The following is a 21135-nucleotide window of genomic DNA, read 5'->3' as shown; positions in this document are numbered from 1 at the left end:
TCATTAATCGTATAATTAACAAAATAGTCGAAAGAATAGTGACGCATATGTCGAGCAACTTCAGAAGACATCAACTTCAAAGAACACCTACACAATATTAAAAAAATGATAAAAGTAATACATGATTGTATGTGTAATTTTTTGTCAAAATGTCTAACCTAAAGTGGAAAACATTTTTTTTATTAAGGATCTATTTTATAGCACTTAGGGCTAGAAATTGTTTTTTTTTTGTTTTAATATAGTTGCCCAATTGAAAGAACACGTATGCAACTCAAATAAATAAACGAATTTCCATAAATTTCGTAAAACAGAAAAAGTTCTTAAAATGATTCTTAGCTCTAAACGTAGTGCTAATGCAGAGCTATAAGAGTAACCTATATTTATTTTTAAAATGGTTTCAGTTTACGTTTCTTTCCGTAAATAGTGTCGCACGCAGCAAATAAATGAAATCCAAATATATGCATCAGTCAATCAACATTTCCCTTGGTTCAATTATGAGTACTACAATTGTATTCATCTCGACCATTGTCGAGAATATGCAACAAATGAGGTTGAGGTTACGGAAAGGCGGGTGGCCGCATCTCTAGACCAGGCTAAGAATTATTGTGGGCGGCAACTGCGAGAATGCTCAGCGCCCAACTAGCCGAAATGTGCCGTGAGCAGTCGACATGTGTGCATTTAGGTATTTGCATGTCAGCCTCAAATGCCACCAGCTCAACGTTGCAGCGTGGCAACGGCAGTGGCAGCCCCTTTGTCGCACAAGTTCAAAATCATGTCTCGTTGGTTGGCTTTTTGGGCCAAGCAGCCAAGCAGCCACGAATTCACTGGGGTTCACTCATTCAAGGCGTTTGCATTCTGGAATAAGCAGAATAGTTTTCTCAACATGTGTGTGCAATTTTTTGTCAGCTGTTGTTGCTAGGCTAGTGATTCTATTAAAGAAATTGCCCTGTTAGCTATCCCTACCATAGACTTGGCAAACAAATCAGTTCTCTGGCTTTTAGAAATTCGTTAAATTCTTTTGCTTCTCGTAGTGTAGGAAAGCAAAGAAAAATACGAAACGAGTGTATGTACTCCATGTGTACGAAAGGTAGGTGCTGCATTCTGCTTGCATTCTATGATTAAGTTTCCAAAAGATGAACAAGTTTATACATGCAACAAATAAATTTAAAGCAAACAGAAGGAGCAAAAAAGAGAAAGAAAAAATCATTGAGAAGTTTGCCAGACCAAATGAAAAAGTTCAAATAAACTACGGCTAGGAACTCTCAACTTGTAATGCAGTTTCAATATACAAATCAATAAACACCCCGAGGATGTTGATGTTGAGCTGAAACAAAGGCAGCTTGCTGTGGTCGAGGGACTGCGAAGTGAATGGGGGATAGGATAAGGGAAGCTTGTACAACCTTAACAATAACCGCAAACTGGTTGACTGGCCACATTGCTGCCTTTAGGTTCGAGAAAGTTTTTAGACATTTTATTTTTACTGATTTCCAGCGCCAGGAAAAACGGCATCTGGCAAAATGGCAAACTGGTGGCAAGCCGGCAAAGCGGAAGGTGCAACGGAAAAGTGCAAGACCATAATGTATCCCAGACAACTCAGAGAAATGGAGGAAAAGCCAAAGAAAAAGTTAATGATGTCACTTGCACTTGCCGTAGGCCACCACACAGTGAGAAACCCAGACCAGAATAGAGCGTGTCATGTATGAGTAGAAAGGAACTCACAAGTCCTAAAGATCCTGCAAACACTGTTCCAAATCATTCCTTCCTTCGTTACCTTCTTTCTAAAACCACAAGCGCCTTTAAGGCAGGAAGAATCATCTATGGATTAAATTACCTCTTGAAGAGTTGACAAACATGAATTGGTCTACAATGCGATTAGTTCGTGTTTGGTAGTTATTCATAAATATCGAATAAACTAATCAATAACTACCTCAATTTGGGTCAAGTATAGTTCTCCATCTTAATATTGACAGTTATTCTCAATGTATTATTTATTTTGGCGTGCGTCATTGAAAGTCAACATATTCAGTGATCAAAAATTCAATTTGGGCGTGGTTTTATCGAGTGTTCTCTGCTATAAGGTACTCATAATCAACCTGCTCATATAAATATTCTAAAGTATTGATGTGTAAGATAACCTATAATTTAATTGCATGGGAAATAATCTACCCAAAATTATTATTCGATTAATTATTGGTGTTATTAGTAGATAAATTGATGTTGTTGCTGTGTGTGGAGAAGAAGTTTAGTTAGTCTCCTTAAATGATTGTAGTTGTATTTTTTGTTTTTCCAAATTTTAAAATTTCTAATTTAAATATATAAATGGTTAGTCAAGTAATCTAAAACATTATTATCTAGTACCTATTGAATGTATTTGTTGGGGAATATGTAATGCAGTGGAATATTTGGTTTGCGAGTTGGGAGATACTAGTTCTGGTAGAAAACTGAGACTAGATTTTGTCACACTTATTTTTTCGCTCGCTCTCGATTTAAGTGTAGCGTGAGACTGGCACGAGAATCGAGATCAGAAGCAGGAGAAGTATTTATTTATAAAAGTCCAAAGTTATTCTAATTTACAATAAATTATATCTTAAGCCTTCGACTTGTATGAGTTATTTAATAAATCATTTAATGATCGGTCGCTCTTGAGATACCATATATTTAGTATTTTTCAATTTGTAGCCTGATTTTAATTATTTATTTTATATATTTTGTTTCAAATGTTAGCTTAATTTTCTTTATTTCTTACAAATCACTAAATTATCCGTTTAGTATTTTGGAGTTAACATTACGCTTCAAGACTATATATAAAAAAAACAATAATTTTCAACAAACATCTACAAATTTTCGAATGTAGTCAACATAATAATAAGAGAATCGTGTTGTCACTTTTTTTTTAAGAACAATACTATCCATGGCAATATCTAGTGCCTAATTGCCAATTCGTAAATAATCATATTAGTCAAACTCAAGGCTATCCCCAGGGCAATGACAAAAGAAAGGATATAATCGGGCAAGGCACTCAACAAAATTTCAAGCAATTAAATCTTTAAGACTCGTTTAAAAACGGTTTTCTTCTGTTTCTCTTTTTTTACTTCTGTGTTTTGCGGGGCTGCGAACTAATTATAAAGCGGATGCGACGGGTCCCCTTGGAGTCGGGAACGTTGCGGGATAATGCAGGAATGGGTGCGAGGCGCTTTGTTTAAGGTCCAAAACCAAAAGGACAGATAAATGCGACGGTCTGTGCCGCGAATAAGAGTATTTTGCATAATTGTTGACCCAGAAAGTCGAAGGAAAGCAACAACAAAAAAGAGCAACAACAGAAATGTAATTTCTGTTTCTCTTTTTTTTCCCCCATTTTTTTTGTCGTTTTTGTATGTTTTTTTATTTTTGTGCAACGTGGATATTTTTTGGTCTCCTTTCTGGGCGCCACCGCTGATTTGTAATTAGGAAACGGCCGCCAACTGTCGCCTTCGTTTTGGTGGCCGGGCGGGCGTTGCGACTGCGGCAAAAGCCACGCCCCATTTACACCGCAGTAGCGGCATGCGGCATAGCGGCAGCGTCTGGGGGCATTAGCGAACGTTAAATACCCAAGTGCCATCTGTTGGATACCCAGCCAGTGTTCGCCTCCCCTTCTCTTTTGTCCTGAGTGGCAGCTAAAAACAGGGGGCAAAATTAAATGAATGAAAAGCGCTAGAAGAAAAGTGTAAAGCAATGACGCCTCATTCCCAGAGGACATTTGAGCCAGCCAGGAGCAAAGGCAGCGCCACTTTGCGGCTTTTAAAACGTGGACATAGGGAGCGGTTGAGAAAGGGGCGAGAACGGGGAGAACCGTCGTACATTTTTACCCACAACAACTGAAACTAGTCGGAAAGAGAAAGGCACAGAGAGGGAAGACAAAGTCAGAAAGTTGTGGCAAAAGTTTCTTAAAAATTTAAATTCAGTTTTAATATTTTCTTTGACTTGTGCCTTCTTCAAGAAATCTGGTGCTCAAGGAAATGCACAAAATTGAAATTATTTCATGTCCGGTGTCACCATTTGGAGCTTCCGTTCGGCACCCTTTTTTAAGAGATGCTCCAAACCTTGTTGGGCGAGAAACTTAAATCCCTTTTCCATTGATGCAGAACTTTTGAACTCAATTTTTTTCTTTTACGGAAATTCAGTATTCTGTCTCGCGACCTTCAAAGCATATCCTTTTGCTATCATTTTTATTTGCTTACAGCAAAGGCGGTATTGCATATTTTCACCTTTTGACAACTCTTCTGTGACCCACCTTCAATACAATCTCATTTTCAACGCTCCCTAAATTTACGATACTTTGGCAAGAAACACAGAAAGCTGACTTTCATGGTTTCAAGTTATTTATGTGATAATAAAAACTTCTTTGTACGTTATGTTCATATATGTGGTCTTTAATCACTACTTAGGGCAAGCCACTTACTTAATATTTTATTTAGGAAATGTATTGGATTAACACAAATTTTCAGAGCATAGATCGTGCGGTTTCATAGATCTGGTTAAGAACTGCAGTAGGGCGACTAATTGGTATGAAACATAAAGATCAGGGAAAAGATATATTTGTTGGCTCCATAATCGCTTTGGGTGTAACTTCTGCAAGCAAACATTCTTTTGAAAAACCACACGATTATTTCAAAGGGCCCAACTAACTTTAACACCCAAAAGTTTAGCAGCCAAGCATTGAAACGAGCTTTCGGTCATAAGGAGCTCGTTGGTTGCGGCGAACTTTTCCGGTTTTGCTTTCTATAGACATTAGCTCACGTCCAGGTTACCACCTCCAGGCACATTTCAATGCTTTTACCTTGTGATGGAATTGTGCTTGTGTGTATGTGTAACCATAATAGGCGCCATAGAATGTAGCCCGCACTCTCTTCATGTAAAAGCCCAGAACACGGAAGTCGGATTTGTAGAGTGGCGTCCTTAGTGAATGGCAATAATGAAATCAAAATGTGAATGCACTTTGCATTTCCGTCTCGCTTTGACCCTGTTAAAAACACAAAAGATCTCAGCCAGCTCAGTCGTCTTACTCCCAGCCAGCTCCCAAATGTGATAACCTTAGTATTCCTGTAAGTTTTCTCTGCTTGAATGCGTCCTCATTAGTTCTCATTTACGAGCTCTGTCAGCTTCCTCGTGCTTTTGCATGCTGTCACGTCAAAGTCCATCATAAAACGCTGTGCTTCCTATGGATTCGGACTCATTGAGGTGTAAGCGGTGATTTACATCAATTGCGGTTCTCTGAGCAAGTGGAAAATACTGTGCGGCAGTAATCAAACTAAATCAGGAATATGACATCAATTAATGCGATTTATTTAAGCTGAAATATTGTAGGTGATAAAATTACTTATGATCTTAATAAAAGAAATTCAAATATTTATACACTTTAGCTTCCTTCCTTTCGATTACTTAGGCAACTGTTCTCCAAAAGGATGTTGAATTTGTTAATTAATTAATTTCAATTCAATAAAACGTCATTCGATACTGAATGAGTTGAATTTACCTTAATTGAGTATTCCTTCTAAATAAATTCGGCTTATTCGTGTAAGAGTACGGCTTCAAGAAACCTTTTAGCATTAAATTAAACTTTTTCTTGCCATTCAAAACACAACAATAATCTCCTTTGATATAGATTTTAGCATGTTGCATCCATTAAAACCAATCAATATGGTATTCAAATCGGTTAGACACTAGTTAAATACTCTAACGAATAGATACTCTTTATTGAATGGATTGGTGCTTTAGAGCAGGAATTATTGTGATTAAAAAATATGAACCATAGTAAAACTAAGATATGCTCGAACGATTAGAAAATAATCTGTATTGCCTTTTTGGTGTCTGCGATATATCCTTTGGATAATTTTCGAGATTGGCCCATGGCATTGTTAGAAAAAAGTTTGTGCATTGTATAGTAAGAGCATGAACATTCATATAAATTCGTATAAAAAAACTCTAGCACATAATTTGGTGTCTCTTAGTCTAAAAGGGTCTAAGAAAAATTTACATATTGATTTTTTCTGGCACAAAAAAAAAAACAAAAATTAAAATCACTAAAACTCGAATCAAGCAACGAGAAAGTCAGAGACAGTGGCCAGTGGAAAGTATCAAACATCCATACATATATATATTTGCTTTGGTACTCATATGTGTAAAAGAGTTAAACATATATATAAGTTGTTTTACTATTTGTTCCGCTACTAATCTTATCAAAATTATAAAATTAATTAAATTAATTTTGTTCGACTAGTTTGAAGAATTGCCCACAGTTATTGCTGTGAACTTTTGTTACCTTTTATAATGGAGAATAATATTAAGTCACAAATATCACTATAATACTGCCACTAAAGTGGTTAGGCGATCAATTCATCATCTTTTAATTGCAGAATCACAAAAAAAAATAAGTATCCTTTTAAGTTATCCACTTGAAGTAAAATCAAATTAGTGCCGTAATAATTAATATACAAAAAAATACTAAAATATGGCATGTATTGGAAATATATGACATATTGATATAAAACTACTTTTAAAATATACTTTTCAGTAAAAATGTCGACTGCAGAACCTGGTTTCATAATCCACAATTATTTCATAATTTAGTTCTTCACCAGAATGTTAAAATTTTTTTGTTAAAAACAAACAAGAAAAAAACTACAGTCAATTATGCTCGACCCCTACACATTTGAAATACAACTAGATTCTAAAAAAATATACCAAACAAATACATTTCAAATTTACTAATATATACCGAAGCATACATTTGGTATATCGATATTGCGCTAAATTTAGCACTGGTTATCTGATTTACCAAATTTTCAGGAATCATAAAGACTCGCTTTAGCTTCAAAATAAAGCTTAATATTTTGTTTTTTAGAATAAATTAGTCCTGAAAATTGTACTTTTATCTCGTATATTCGTCTCAACTGTTGATGCTGATCAAAAATATATTATATATACTTTATAGGGTCTCCTTCTGCCAGTTACATTCATTTCCTGCAGGCACTAAGTTTTAACACTAACTATTGTTGTCTCTGAAATCTAGGTGTTCCTACTGACAGACAGGCAGACATAGCTTTATCGTTTTGGCTGTTGACGCTGAACAAAACTATATACAGAAGACGAATGAATAAAGCCCTGTCATTTTGTTAGTTAAGAAACTCGAAATTTATCGAATTTCATGAAAATATTTAAGTTATCTTATTAGGGCTGAGCATAATATAGTAGGGGACAAGTAAACTGTGTAAAAAATTAAGTTTTGAAACATTTGCCTCCTTAATCATAAGTTATTTAATAAACAAAATACTTAAATAATAATTTCATATCTTCATGGGGTTTTTGCCGCCTTTTTTTGAAGCGATCATGACCTTGCAATTAATTTTTCAGCGGAGGTTTTAATTACTATTTAATTTATCCTTCCTGAAAATTTATGTTTTGAAATATCCACTTTCATTCCATTTTTTTTTAGTTACCATTAATTGCATAGAATATGTTTGTTCACATGCGATTCAATGAAAGAAAGTTGATTTAGTTATTTGGATTATTATTTATTTGATGCAATAAATTTTCTCTGTTGAGAGTTTCACATAGTGTTATGCTCGGGTTTTCCATATAAGTATGTAGTTATTAGTTGGTACTTAACGGTAATTTTGCTATAATTGTATATATGTATGTATATGTATAGTGTAGGTGTAGGTGTAATTATGCATATGAATTTAAAATAAATCTCATGCTACGTTCGTACTATAGTAGTATTGTGGCATTTATTTACATAGAAGGTTTTCAACATTTTAGCTATTGATGAAACGATTTTATCCGATTTTCGATTTTCATTTCATTGTCAGTTTTGATTATACTTATTAAATGTACGATTATTAAAGTTGTAATTAAATTTAATACGTGACTAAGCTTACCTTTCACGTCACGTCGGTAAGTATTCGTAATTAATCATATGAAAAACACTTAAGAGCTTAGAAATGTATTTTGATTTCGTTTGAAGTATTTTCACTATTCACTTAAATTCTAAATTTCGTCATTGTTCAACATTTCAACGAATGCTGCTTAAATAGTTAACTATATGTGTGTGTTTGAGTGTGTGTGTATTAAATGGAAACGGGTTTAATTAATCCAATTGCTCTGTTCAAAATAAATGTGTTGATAGTCGAGAAGGGTTGGCTCAAGGATTGCTGGCAGACCACAACGACCGCAAACATTTGATACGTGTTTATCATAGGAGACAGAATGGGATTTAAAAAATGTTGCAAGGCGCCACAGGCTGCTGACCACAGTGTTGCCCCATTTATGTTCTCTCCGGTGATTGTGGTTGATTTTATTAATGACCGACAAGTAACTCATAAATACATATATGTATATTTTATGTATGTACATATTTCGAACGTTCGCCGTGTGACGCCATTTGGCATTATATTTATTCTTTATCGTTTTGCTTTTCGTTAATATTGAGTGCAATCAATGCACGTTCGATTAATTGAACTTTAAGTTAATTCGCTGCAACTAATTGCAATTAAGCGTTTATTGTTTATTACATTTGTGTCAACAATTTGGCTTTTATTTGGCTCTCTTTCTCACCCTTTCGATTTCAACTTAATTGCAACTGTGAGCGGAAATCAAACGAATTCGAATCAAAATGAAAGACAAGGCCAGCAGCAATTGTTATTATAGCAGACATTGTCATTGTTTGTAGTTGCATTCCACGTTGTATGTTTTTTATGTATTTAATTATTTAAAATCGATACAAGTGTGTAAATAAATTCATGCACTCGTGCATTTCGACTGCTGCTTGCTTACACACAGATTTATACTATATTCAACTAGGTTACCTTTACTTTTCATATTGTTTTAAATGCAATTTATTAGTATTTTTAATACTCTCAGCCCATGGGCAAATGCTTGAACATCATATTTTTTATCTATTTTATTTGTTGACAATTTCGTATTTCATTATTTTACATCCTTTTTTCGATTATATACAGTTGACGCCTTACGTCTATGCTTACAGATAAACTGATGCGATTTTCTCTCAAAACAAATAATTTTGCAAATATATTCTTTCCCCACCTGGAAGAACTTAGTGAGAATAATGCTTTAAATGTGTTTTCAAATTAGCAAATGAAAATTGATTAATTTAAAATTATTTACTTTAGAATTTTGTAATAAATATAGATAGAAATTGTAATAATATTCACAGGTCATAGACGAAAGATATATCAAATCGAAAAGAATTCTAATCATCAAAATTATCTGATCGATTGCATATTTTTAGAAATGTTGGAAACACAACTAATCAGAAAGCAAAAATGATTGAAATATTTCCCTAGAATTCACGGGGTATAATAAATACAAAGCCCGGATAAAATGGAAACAGACATAAATGAAATACCGAAGATAAACAGGCATAAATAAATGAAATATTTTTGTTTAATTAATGCAGCATAGCGAGTGTGAACTCCGACCATAAATGTTCAGTTTGGTATCTAGAAATTCCAATTTGTTTCAGTTGACCAATTGCTTGCGTTCTATTGCAATTCCAAAATTCATTTGTGATTCAGTTTGTTACACAACTAGAACGACTATGCACAGGTTGATAAGAATATTGATGCAATTTCATTTCATGCTGCATAAATATTTACGGTTATGTATTTATGTAAACATACGAGGACTCCCACTCGGACTTTCCATTTCCCACAGAACTGCAACAAAATGCAAAGTCAGATAAATGTGAATTCTTGGACACTTGAACACGTTGACTGCTTATGTCCAAAAGTTGAACAACTAGTTGCTTAGAGCTCGCAGAACTGGCAATTTCATGAGTTGCTTAAAATTCCGAAGTTGTGGAGAAAATGTTGCATTTTAATCTCAGTTGCTCCGAATTTTCTTGTATTTACTTATTAAGTAATTTAGCTAGTAGACAAAACCAACTAGCTTACACATAACATACAACATGTATTCGATTATACTTCGTATGGCATATTAATTATATATATATTTTTTGTTTAAATTAATCTTATCAATTTGCTTGTGTTTTTTGTGTCTTTTTTAATGCATCTATTAATCTTGTTGGCCGAGTATTTTTACTTTACTTTAACCAATGGCTCTGCTTCCATTCACATCCATTCCATTAAATCAGCTTTTCTTTCTGCCCAGCCTCAACATGTCATGTCCTGTGTCCGACACTGATGACAATGACACTCAGCAGCAATCCCAGGACACATAAAGTATACGCCCGAGTTACAGGAGCCGATGACGTAACCGCCGAGGCGGAGGACTCCCCTAAAACGAAACATAATCCAAATTTAATATCTAATTGAATTGGAGACAAGGCAAGTGTGTGATGCACTTTCTATAAATTTATCGAAATTTTGTGTAAAGTTATACTATTTAATAAACTTACCATTTATTATGTTGAGCGTCACAGTTGCACTGGGACTGTTTGAGGGGCTACAAGTGTAATTGCCAGTATCACGCTTCTTGGCTGACTCAATGATTAATGAGCCGATCTGCGATTCAGTCAGGTTCACAAGATATGCAGGAAGAAATGATGGGCGAGAAAGAGAAAGCGAAAGAGAGAGAATGAGAACAAGAAGAAAATGTCAACTAAAGTGCTTTTTATGTTGTTATGTTGCCAAAAAGCCAACAACTTTCCAGAACTCGAGGCAAAAGATAAACAAGTACAAGAACATCGAGTAAGTGGGTGAGGAAGATATTCATTTACAATATATATATATATGTATCTGTGGCACATTAACTAAATATTTATCGTGTGCCTGTGACACGTTTGCAATGGCCAGACATTATGAATATTTGCCCAGAAAGACTTTTGCCGGACTTTATTGGGCGCAGCACGAACTTCGTTTCCGGCAATTTGGTAACTGAAATGCCTCGCAAATGAAACTTGCATGAAACAATATTATAATTTTGCGAAGTTGACGCGTCCTGTGTGCTGTCTGCTGTGTGTTGTGTGCTGTGTCCTGGCACAGAACGTACAGGATACGGTAGACGGACGTGGGCACACGAACGAATGCGAGGCGCAATTCGAAATCAAGTGTAATTAAATTAAAATCAACAAGGGAACAATTGGGGAGTGACTCACCGTGCTCTGTCCCTCGCCGCTCGCCTCTGGCAAATTCGGATCCAATTGTGTGCGATGGCGACGCGAATCGGCGGCCAACTGCTCGGCGCCATGGTACCACATGATGAACGTCGGAGGCTCTAAGGCACCACGCACAATGCATCGTAGGACGACATTGCTGCCAGCCTTAACATAGCGATCGGGCTCACCCAGAATTTCGGTTCGAGGAACTGCAAAGACATACATAATGATGTTCATAATTGTACTGCTGATGATGATGGTGATAATGATGATGTTGATAAGGGAAATTCGACGGGAAACGCAGCGCGTGTCTGTGTGAAATTGTGACATTGGCGCTAATCTATTGAATTAACAGCTGCTAGTCACGTCCCACACGTAAATCTGTGCACCTTTTTTGGGAGGGATCGGAGAAGAGCGAAGCTTCGGTTGGCACTAGCAAAATCCACTTTTCAATTTTTCACTTACTGATTCCATCTCCCTGCCAGCTGGCTGGCTGTCTTTGCCGCCGCAGACACGCACTGGCTGGCATAACGAACTATGTATGCCTCAGTCAGTTGCAAGTTACAGTTACAATTTACAAGTTACAAGTTGTGTCAAAATGCGAGAACCTTTATAAAAAATACATGGGCGAAAGTTGAAATTGTTGCCACACACACGCACACACACACATTCTCACATCACTCGACCCACTCTTCCATTGGCCAGAAGTGTGCGATGTGCGATGTTGGATGTACGACGTGCGACGTGCGCTTTCAAATTCGACAAAATCACGTATACGACGAGTTTTCCCTTCTGTTACACACACAAAACTCTGCACAAAATTTCAGCGCGCATGTGTCTCTATGTAAAAGCACAATTGTGCATGTGTGTGAGCCTCTTCGCTTTTGGTTTGACACCAAACTGTGTCAGCTTGTCAAAATCGTCATGTTGTGCATGTTAGTTTTCCAGTTGCTTGACTAAGGATGCGCGATGCGCGCGGCACCAAAACGCGTATGCAATGTTATTAGCCAATACCCTTGCCCCTTACTATTTTGTTCCTACCTCTTCGACAGCACCGCTGTCACCATGGTCCCTCGCCCAGTTACTATACTCGATTTATTTTCAAATATTTTGCCAAAAAAACAAAAAACTCAGGCTAGTATTAGGTGACAGCTTAAATTGGATTTGGAAACATTTTTGTATGTTGGTGAAAAAGACAAAAATGTATAGAGAAAATAATTCTTTGAATTATTTTTTTCGTATGGTATTTATAAAATATTTCGTTGAAGCAAATCAAGGTTGAGTTTTGATCAAATTATAAAAGTGCAAGATAGCATGGCATAAAATAAAACCACATAGAAACTTTAAGTGCGGAGTCGAAAAGTTTTCAATGCGGTAACCACAATTTCAGCTAATTCTCAGCTGAATGCGGCCAAGTGGACAAAGGAAATGGAAACGTGGATGGGGATTAGTGTGAAACAAATGAGGGCAACTTAAATTAATTGGGTTTATGGCAAAATGCTTTTAGGGAAATTAGTTAAGTTTCAAATGTGCAGCCCGGGTGCAGAGGCTGCGTATAAACATCTCAGCAAAATTGTCACTTTTGATGGCGAGATAAAAAGTAAAAGCGTCCGCCAAAAGAAAAACCAACCATCGACTGCTGCTTTCCACCATCCAATACCGCACACCAAAACCAAATCCAAAAAAAAAAAAAAACAAATGGGCTTTGACTGTACAAGATTAGCAGCAAATTAAATAAGCAGACGAACCGAGCTCAATCCTGTAAATGAATGAGAATTGAGCAGAGCAAAGGATGAGGTGAGGAGATGGAGAGCGAAATCAAACGAGACGAGCAGAAAACAAATCTCATAAAACCAAATCTAGTTTGTCGTTCAATGATGCAGAAAAAAATAAATTCATTCATTCTGGATGTGTGGAACTGACAATGGGCGAAAATTGATTATTTTGGGAAGAAAGCTTTTAAGTATATTTAAAGCATTACATTGATTAAAAATGTGCAGCTTTACTACCGTTGGTGTCTCAACTGTTTGATCTGCATATTGTTGTATACTTTATGTATGAACATATATTTTAGCTTATAACTGAAGCAGTTCGTGTCATTAGCATTTGCCACTTTTGACGTTTCCTACCATTGTGCAGCAAAACATCAAGTAAATGATCCAAAACCAGAGTAACTGACGTTTTAACCAACAACAAAGAAAACAAATACACATTCACACCCAAACACACACCAACACACACACACACATTTCTAGAGACATGGAAGCACGCATTGGCATAACAAATTGACCGAAAACTACGATCCCATTATCCCAACGAGCAATGGCCAAGAGGGCTCAGAAATCAAGCATCAGGCAGAAGCAGAGCCTAACATAAAATACATTGGCATCGGACAGCGATGCCATGGAGCAGGCAGCAGGCAGCAGGACACTGCGAAAGGGGCTCCAGAGGAGGCGGGGGGAGGGTGAGAGGACGAGAGGCGAGAATCGACAACATGCAAAGGGAGTTTTAGTCGTTTGCACAGACAAAACGATGCAATAAATACAAATTACATGGCAGGGCACAAAATCACAAAAATGAGAAAAGAAAAGGAAGCTGAAAATGGAATAGCAATGGAGCTCGAGGTGGGGTGCGGCGGAGGCAAGGGAAACTAGGTGCTGCCGATAATGGTTATGGCAGCCAAGTGAACACCATAACCAGCTCTAGCTTCAGCGACAGCTTCAGATTCAGTTCAGAACTCAAACCCAACACCATTTCAACAGACAAAGCCAAAGTTGGACATGAGACTTCGAGTTGGCGGCGCAGTGTGCCAAATGGCTGCAAATAACGGTTATGCTGTTTCTGGCCAAGAAAAATCTCGAAAATAAAAATGGAAAAACGCCTGCAGGCCGCCGCCGCCGTTGCCGTCTGACAAAAAATATCCCTGGGCCCAAAAATCTATTGTATTCGAATTCTCCGTTGGCAACGAACGCATTGAAATCCTTTATTCCTCAACTTGTCGTTAGATTAACGCACACTGTGGCCGCGCATACGTAATTTACCCCCTCCATGACATGCTGTGCCTTTCTCACCCCTGCTTCAATCAAACCCCTTGTTACCATTTCATACAAGTTTCTCATTCGGTCGACTACCTGTTGGACGTCACTGTCGCCTCTTGCTATTCAACATTACAGTGCCGTCTTGCTCTTTGTCATGCCTAAAACCCACACATGAGCACGAGCACACAAACACACAGACGAGACACATGCACACACGAGTGCTTAGCATACAAATTAGCTCAACCGGATATGCGAAAATCACTTTTTGGCAGCGCCTTATCGAGTTTGCGCCCTCCTCGCAACAGGCGGTGGCGCCTCCCACCCAGCTGCATGCCACACATTCTCTCTGGTCTTAAGACTGATTTACTTATCTGCCATAGAAATCCAAGAGTTTTCGCTTGAAATTCTATTCAATTTCAGCATTTGTTAAACATCACAAAAACTAGTAGCTTACGAACAAGTTGGCAAACGAAGCTTATAGTTCTTGATATTTATAAGACTGGTCAGTATTCACCAAAACAATCTAGTGTGTTCAAAAATAGTATAATTGACAAATGAAGTTTGTAGTCCAAATAGGTAATTTCTGGATGTGTGTATATTTTGCGGGCAAATATGAAATTTAATTAACTCGTTTTGGCCAGCAACCTAGAATTCAGCCTTAACAAAACCAACTAAGAATACACACACACAAAAGTTTTCTCGTTAAAAAAAAACTTTTGCTAAAGCTGAAGTACAATTTTTCTTTATGCTGGTCAGAAAGAGTTTTCAGATGTTTTTCAATGAACATTCAGCAAAACCACAATTTCAATGCAATTTTTGTGAGCAATTGCCAAAGCAAAAGCAAAGCGACCGCATGAAAGTTCTACACGTATGCAAATATGCCCTTCTCCCCCTCTTGTGCTGTCTGACTAAAAACTTTTCACATATGCATGCTTCTTATTCATTTATGTGTTCGTTTGTGTGTGCGTGTGGGTGTATGCGTGTGTGTGTGTGTGTATCCATTTACTGCCACTTGACCTTTGACATTATGCATTAATTGCATGCACTTCAAAGGCTCTGGCCATGTTGCAGTACAAGGACTAGTCTCATATTCACGTCCTTATCCTTGCTCCTGACCGTGACTTACCAACAACTTGCAGCTGGACACGCGCGCTCACTTTGGGCTCCGTGGAGACCTGACACTCGTAGGTGCCGGCATCTCGCGCCTGCACATATTTAATCTGAAGTGTCCAGTACTTGTCTGGCTGCTTGAGTGCGAGGAAACGCTGATCCGCAATGAAGACAGCCCTAAAATAAAGTTATATTAAATTAAACATTATAATAATATAACCATTGGATATATAATACATTGCAATGAAAAATTCATAATAATAAGTTTAGTATTTAATTATAATCAATAGGGCTACATAAATTTCTAACTTGTATATACATATACTAGTATATAAACAAGCAAGACAATTACATTCGAATGTGCTCGACTGTAAAATACCTGCTACCCATTTTAATAAGAGCAAAACAGTGCGGTATTATTCTTAAAATATACGTAATTAATATATCGCAAAAATACTTAATAATGCCAAAAGATTTATTTAATATTATATATTGTTAGAGTACCACATTCAAAGTATACCATGGAGTACCAAACATCCCAGACTTTCAGTCAAAGCAGTTAAGACCCGTTTGCAGAAGGCTTTTTGCAATACAAAAGCACACAAATACATCATAAATACTGTAGTTATTATTGAATGTGTCGAAAATCACGATTTTAGGTACAAATTTATTCATGCTATTTGAATTTTATTTTTTTTTAATTTTGAATTAATTTAATTTATTTATTAAATGTTAAAGGTGGCCGTATTTTGATATTTATCCAAAAAAGTGCGATATCGATGAAAATCAGTTGATTATTCCACTTGGTAATTTTTGCGCCTTAAAATTATTTCAACTTGCTCTGCAATTCTTAAAAAAAAAACCAAAGTAAAAAATGAATGGAAATAGACCGAGAAGAAAATGTTAAAAAAAAATAGCCAAGAAGATCAATTTGACCATTTTGTACAGGAATATGATCGTTGCAGATCGAATTGCTTATTATGATGTGAAGCAGAATTAAGAAGAGTAAATTGATGAATAATAAATAAATTTTATATATACTTATACCTCTTTAAATGAGCTCAGTGTCGCATAATTGATTAAATTGCTAATACTTGCTTGATTTGTTTCTATTGCCTTTGCAGTTTTGGTGTAAACCCTTGAATCATTGAAGTAGATACACTTGGTTTCATAGACTATTATGTAAATTGAAAACCGCATTAAGTTATGAACTATCGAAAATTATATATTGATATCGCTATCAATTATCTGATATCGATGTCTAACTAATATTAATATTGATACAAAAGAACATTGTAAAATTGTCTTTAGTCGCTAATAAGAATATATATATGTACATATCGAATCGGGTCGAAGTTGCCTCCTTCTGCCTGTTACATATATTTACTGAAGGAAGATGTCATAATACCATTTAGTTCTATGAGTATCGGGTATTAAAATAATAAAAAACATTATAACTTAAGTCCTATTTTTGAATTCGCGTAAATACAATTATCAAATATTCGGAGTCCTGTTAAAAGTTAGACTTACTCATTTCTTGTAGGATAAGCGAATGTATCTTTTGTAATCAGAGCTTCAACAAAGTAAAATGCAAGGACTATTCTGGTAGATTTATGCTCAGATGGGGATGGGGGTAACATTTCAACTTGTTCATTTGCAACGAGGAAATCTTTTCAAGGCAACTGCAATGGCCGCAACAAAAAAGTAACAGCAACAGTAGTGGCAATAAAAACAGGCCCACTTACGCGCTAAGCTCCGTTGCTAATGGCCACTCAAAGGACACTCAAAGTTATTTAGTTGCGGCATTTAAACAGCTCAACCTCCTTTCCCCTTTAGTGACCGAGCGATGGTGGCAGAAGGCAGAAGGGGAGGTGGCAGGAAGAGTTCCCAGCGAGTCGACAACAATGTTGTGTATGTTGCAACAACAATAACAATAGTGGGAAGTGACGCCATGCAAATAAGTGCGGCAAGAGAGAAAAAACGAGAGAGAGAGGGAACGGAGTTGCTGAAATAAGTTGCATTTAATGTTATTGTTGCGATATTTTTGTACGGCATTTGCTGCAAAATTTTCCTCTGCCATTTGCACAAAGTGCAAAAATGCTTCCGTCTCCAGCAGAAAAGGGCAGCAACTAAAAACCAAGCCCATTCCCCCGCCTGACCCCCGCACATATGTATGCGTTGACATTGCTTATTAAAGGACCTCTTCGGCTGCCCTCTTCCCTCTTCCCTCCTCTCGCATTTTCCACTTCCACCCCTACTTTCCTTTTGCACTAACAAGTTTTGATACTAAACCCAGATTAGACCCTTGCGTTTTGCACTCGTAAAGCTCGACATTTTATGACTTTTGCCATTTCCTTTGCTCCCTTTTTTTTGCAATGCTTTGCACTGCTCTTTTTCTCTACACCTCCCCGCCTTCCATATTGTTCACTATTCAACTTTTACACCAACTCCCGAGCTTTGGCCGTATTTCTTATCCAGATTTTGTAGTTACTTTATAATTTTCATCTCATTTTAAGTTTCGCTTTATTCTGTTGACTTTTTCTCCACATTATTTTCCATATTTTCATAACATTGCCCCTCATTTTCCCATAAATATTTCTATTGTTATGGACCGGTTTTAAATGCACGTTAGCGTCAGGAAGTGAAACGTCCGAAGCTAAGAGTGGTATTAAATTGTGTGGCTTATTTGACGAAGGAGCAGTTACACTGCTCATGAAAAATAATCAGTTAGCGAGATATGTAAATATCCCAATTAAATATTTGTGTTTTAAATTTCTGACTTAAGGACTTTGAACAATTTTTGAATGACTCAACATTTTATTGTAAACTGTTCAATTCGAATCGAATCAAAGAGAGATTATAGCCTTGGGGGTAGACGTCAAAGTCAAATTTGAGGGTTGATTATAGCAAGTGCTCCCATTGGTAATAAATGACACGCATCCCAAGTGCAAAGATAATAGATAACAAGTTGACACCAGCAGCAACACCTGACGTAATTACCCTGCCCACAGGACGTAAGCGAGATGTTTGTAGCATTGTATGTGTCCTGTCTTGACCGCACTTGAGGCCAAGTGCAAACAGAAATAATCTATTGTGTGAGCGGGACTATAAATACAAAGGGTTGCTTTTGCGTCCAACAGACAGCAAACAAAGGGCGCCAAGCATGTGACATTTATATGATAGTGTAAACACATCATTTGAGCTATTATACAATACACATTCCCTTGCCCAAAGCCCCTATTCTGTTGTTCCCTACTTGAGGAGTGGACAGTGCAACGTGCAGTAGCTAAAAGTTTTTGAAATCTATTGCCATTGTGTGTATGTTTGATGTCGAGGACATCTTTCGTTAGGGAGTCTGAATAAGAAAACTTTCTAGATAAATGTGACGTAAGACATTGGAGCTGCGAAGGATACGCACACACACAGAGAGACACAATCAACTGACACGACGAGACCGAGCTTCGAGCAGCGAGCACCGAGAAGACAACGGAAGTGGCTGTGCAGGAAGGCAGACTGCAATGGCTAGCATACAGGAAGCAATCAGTAAGGACACTATCTGGGCTTAATTTCAATGGTACTTTGTTTGTCTCAGCCTCAACCTCAACTTCAGCTACAGCAGCAGGTGCACCTGCCACCTGCCATCTGCCACTCCTGCTGCATCTTCAGAGTCAAGCTCAACTCCAATACTATATTGTACGCTACACCTTTGCAGCTGCAGTTCTTCTTATGTTGACAGTCATTCATTCGGGCCAGCCATTCATCCGTTTGGCAGACAAACAGGCAGTCGCCTTATCTAATGTGAAAGGTTCATTGGTTTTACTTTTCTATCAAAGTAATAAGCTGGAAATGTTTGTACCCTCATCCCACAGCACAAATGGCAAACGTTGGCTAAAACAGCACAGAGTCTGGAGAAAAAAATATATATAAAAATAGAAGAAGACACGAGCATGCGACACACTCTCAAGTAAAGTTTTGCAGAATTTCACAAAAATGCAATGAAATTGCAGACTTGAGTTTACGCTTCACATGCCACATAGACGCACACACACAAATTCGATATGGACAGGACACAGTCAGCAGGCAGCAAGCAACTTTTCTGAGCGAGAAAGCCACCTGGCGAAATGGTTAGCTTGTTATTGGACACGCAGATTGAAATTGAAATACATGTTGCCACTTGGCACACTTAATTCATTTTCAAGTAAATTGTTTTCACTCCAAGAGGATTTCTCAGTCTTGTCAGGTAGCTTCTGAGTATTCTTTGTCAGCTTAAGCTTTTACCTATCTTTTTATATATATACCTTTTAGTTCAGCTGCTTCCATATATGTCGTTTTATTTAAACGTAGCGTTTGGGCAACTTATGACCAACATCCAATTTCTAGGGAAAAAATATCAATTCACATTGAAGATGTTTGCTTAAGCCGATTATCTTTCAAACATGCTTAAATGCTTACGATCAATAATGATTACTTACTAACATACAATTAGAATAACGTTATTTAACATGGCTCAAGTGCAGATTGGTCATCTAAGAGATACAAAAAATAAAATCATTATTGATTTTCAATATTTAATGGAATCTTCCCCGTAAATTAAATGTCGATGGTAATTAAAAACAAGTAAGAAAGGCACGATCGAGTGTGCTCGTCGGTGAGATACCCGGTAACCACTTTTAATAAAAGCAAAACAGTGCGATATTATCTAGAAATATACCAAAGTAACTTATCGAAAAATACTAAGGTATACCAAAGACTATATTCGGTATATTGATATACTATTTTTTTAATTCATACAATAATGTTCAAAATATACTAGATTGTCAAGCAAAGCAACTAACACCCTACAGCAGCACTCTGCTTTCCATATAAAATTATTTCGTATTGAATAAGACAATTTTTTTTTGATCGCAACGTTAGCTATTATATTTTCTTCAGTGGCAAGGATTTAAAACTAACTTGATGTGCGTGCAAAAATAACAAGTCCTGTGAAAGTGAAATTTGTGAAAAATTAGCCCTTTTGCTTATGGTCTCTGACGGGCAGACTGACAGACGGACATATCATAAAACGTAAGCTGATATTATTTACACCGAATTTAGTAAAGCTTTTGATTCCGCGAATCATTATCTCTTGCTTAACTTAACTTTTAGGGTTTTCTCATAACTTACTTCAGTGGATCTCATATCTTTCGAATAGAATTCAGTAATTTTATTAAATTGGCTTTATATCTAAAACTGTTTAAACTACTTATGGAGAGTCCCGGGATATTCACATGGGTATTGTTCACTTGGTTTATAAATGATTTTCCTTCTGTTATAGAGCATGCCCGTACACTCATGTATCCTGATGACGTCAGTCAGGCATAGCTTAAGACTTTTAATGACAAACTTGCGAGCTAAGGGTTGCAAGGTGACCTTAATAATCTTCAATCTTGATGCATAGTAAATTTGCTAAATCTTAATTGGAATAAAACTTATGAATTCCTTAGCGGTTCTCTACAAGCTGACAATTTATATATAATATAAAATTTCTTTAGAGCGAATAGATTCCGCTTGAAACAAAATTAAAATTCGATAAGTATATTTTATCCGTTGTAATAAAAGCCATGTGTGTTCTTGGATTCATAAATCGCTGATGGAAAGAATTCAACGATCTCTACATCACTTAACCTTTGTAAATCTCACTGGTTCGTCCTATGTATGGATCTCTTTCTGGAATACAGAATTGAGTAAGTGCAGAAACAATTTTTGATTATTTCTCTTCATAGTTTTAACTGGAGCCCTAATATTATTACCACCTTACTGTTGAAAATTGTATTACTACGAAGTGCGTTTCAAAGAAAACAGAACTTTACAAAAAAAAAAAAACCGAACAACTGT

The 21135-nt window shown here is 36.7% G+C and overlaps 1 protein-coding gene across 1 annotated transcript in view; it reads right to left on the bottom strand.

The window, feature by feature from the left end:
• Positions 1–7530: 7530 nt before the first annotated feature.
• The window catches only part of LOC117573830 (hemicentin-2), a 74475-nt gene continuing 60870 nt past the window's right edge, over positions 7531–21135 (bottom strand). The window contains exons 5-8 of the mRNA XM_034257260.2: positions 15278–15438; positions 11114–11322; positions 10415–10520; positions 7531–10293 (exon numbers count right to left, since the gene is read on the bottom strand). Coding sequence (XP_034113151.2) covers positions 10178–10293; positions 10415–10520; positions 11114–11322; positions 15278–15438 — 592 coding nt within the window. The 3' untranslated portion in view covers positions 7531–10177. The remainder of the gene's footprint in view (positions 10294–10414; positions 10521–11113; positions 11323–15277; positions 15439–21135) is intronic.

This window comes from Drosophila albomicans, chromosome 2R (genome assembly GCF_009650485.2).
Source record: "Drosophila albomicans strain 15112-1751.03 chromosome 2R, ASM965048v2, whole genome shotgun sequence".
Classification (NCBI taxonomy): domain Eukaryota; kingdom Metazoa; phylum Arthropoda; class Insecta; order Diptera; family Drosophilidae; genus Drosophila; species Drosophila albomicans.
Note: the sequence above shows the minus strand (reverse complement) of the source record. Positions and strands in the feature narration are given on the sequence as shown.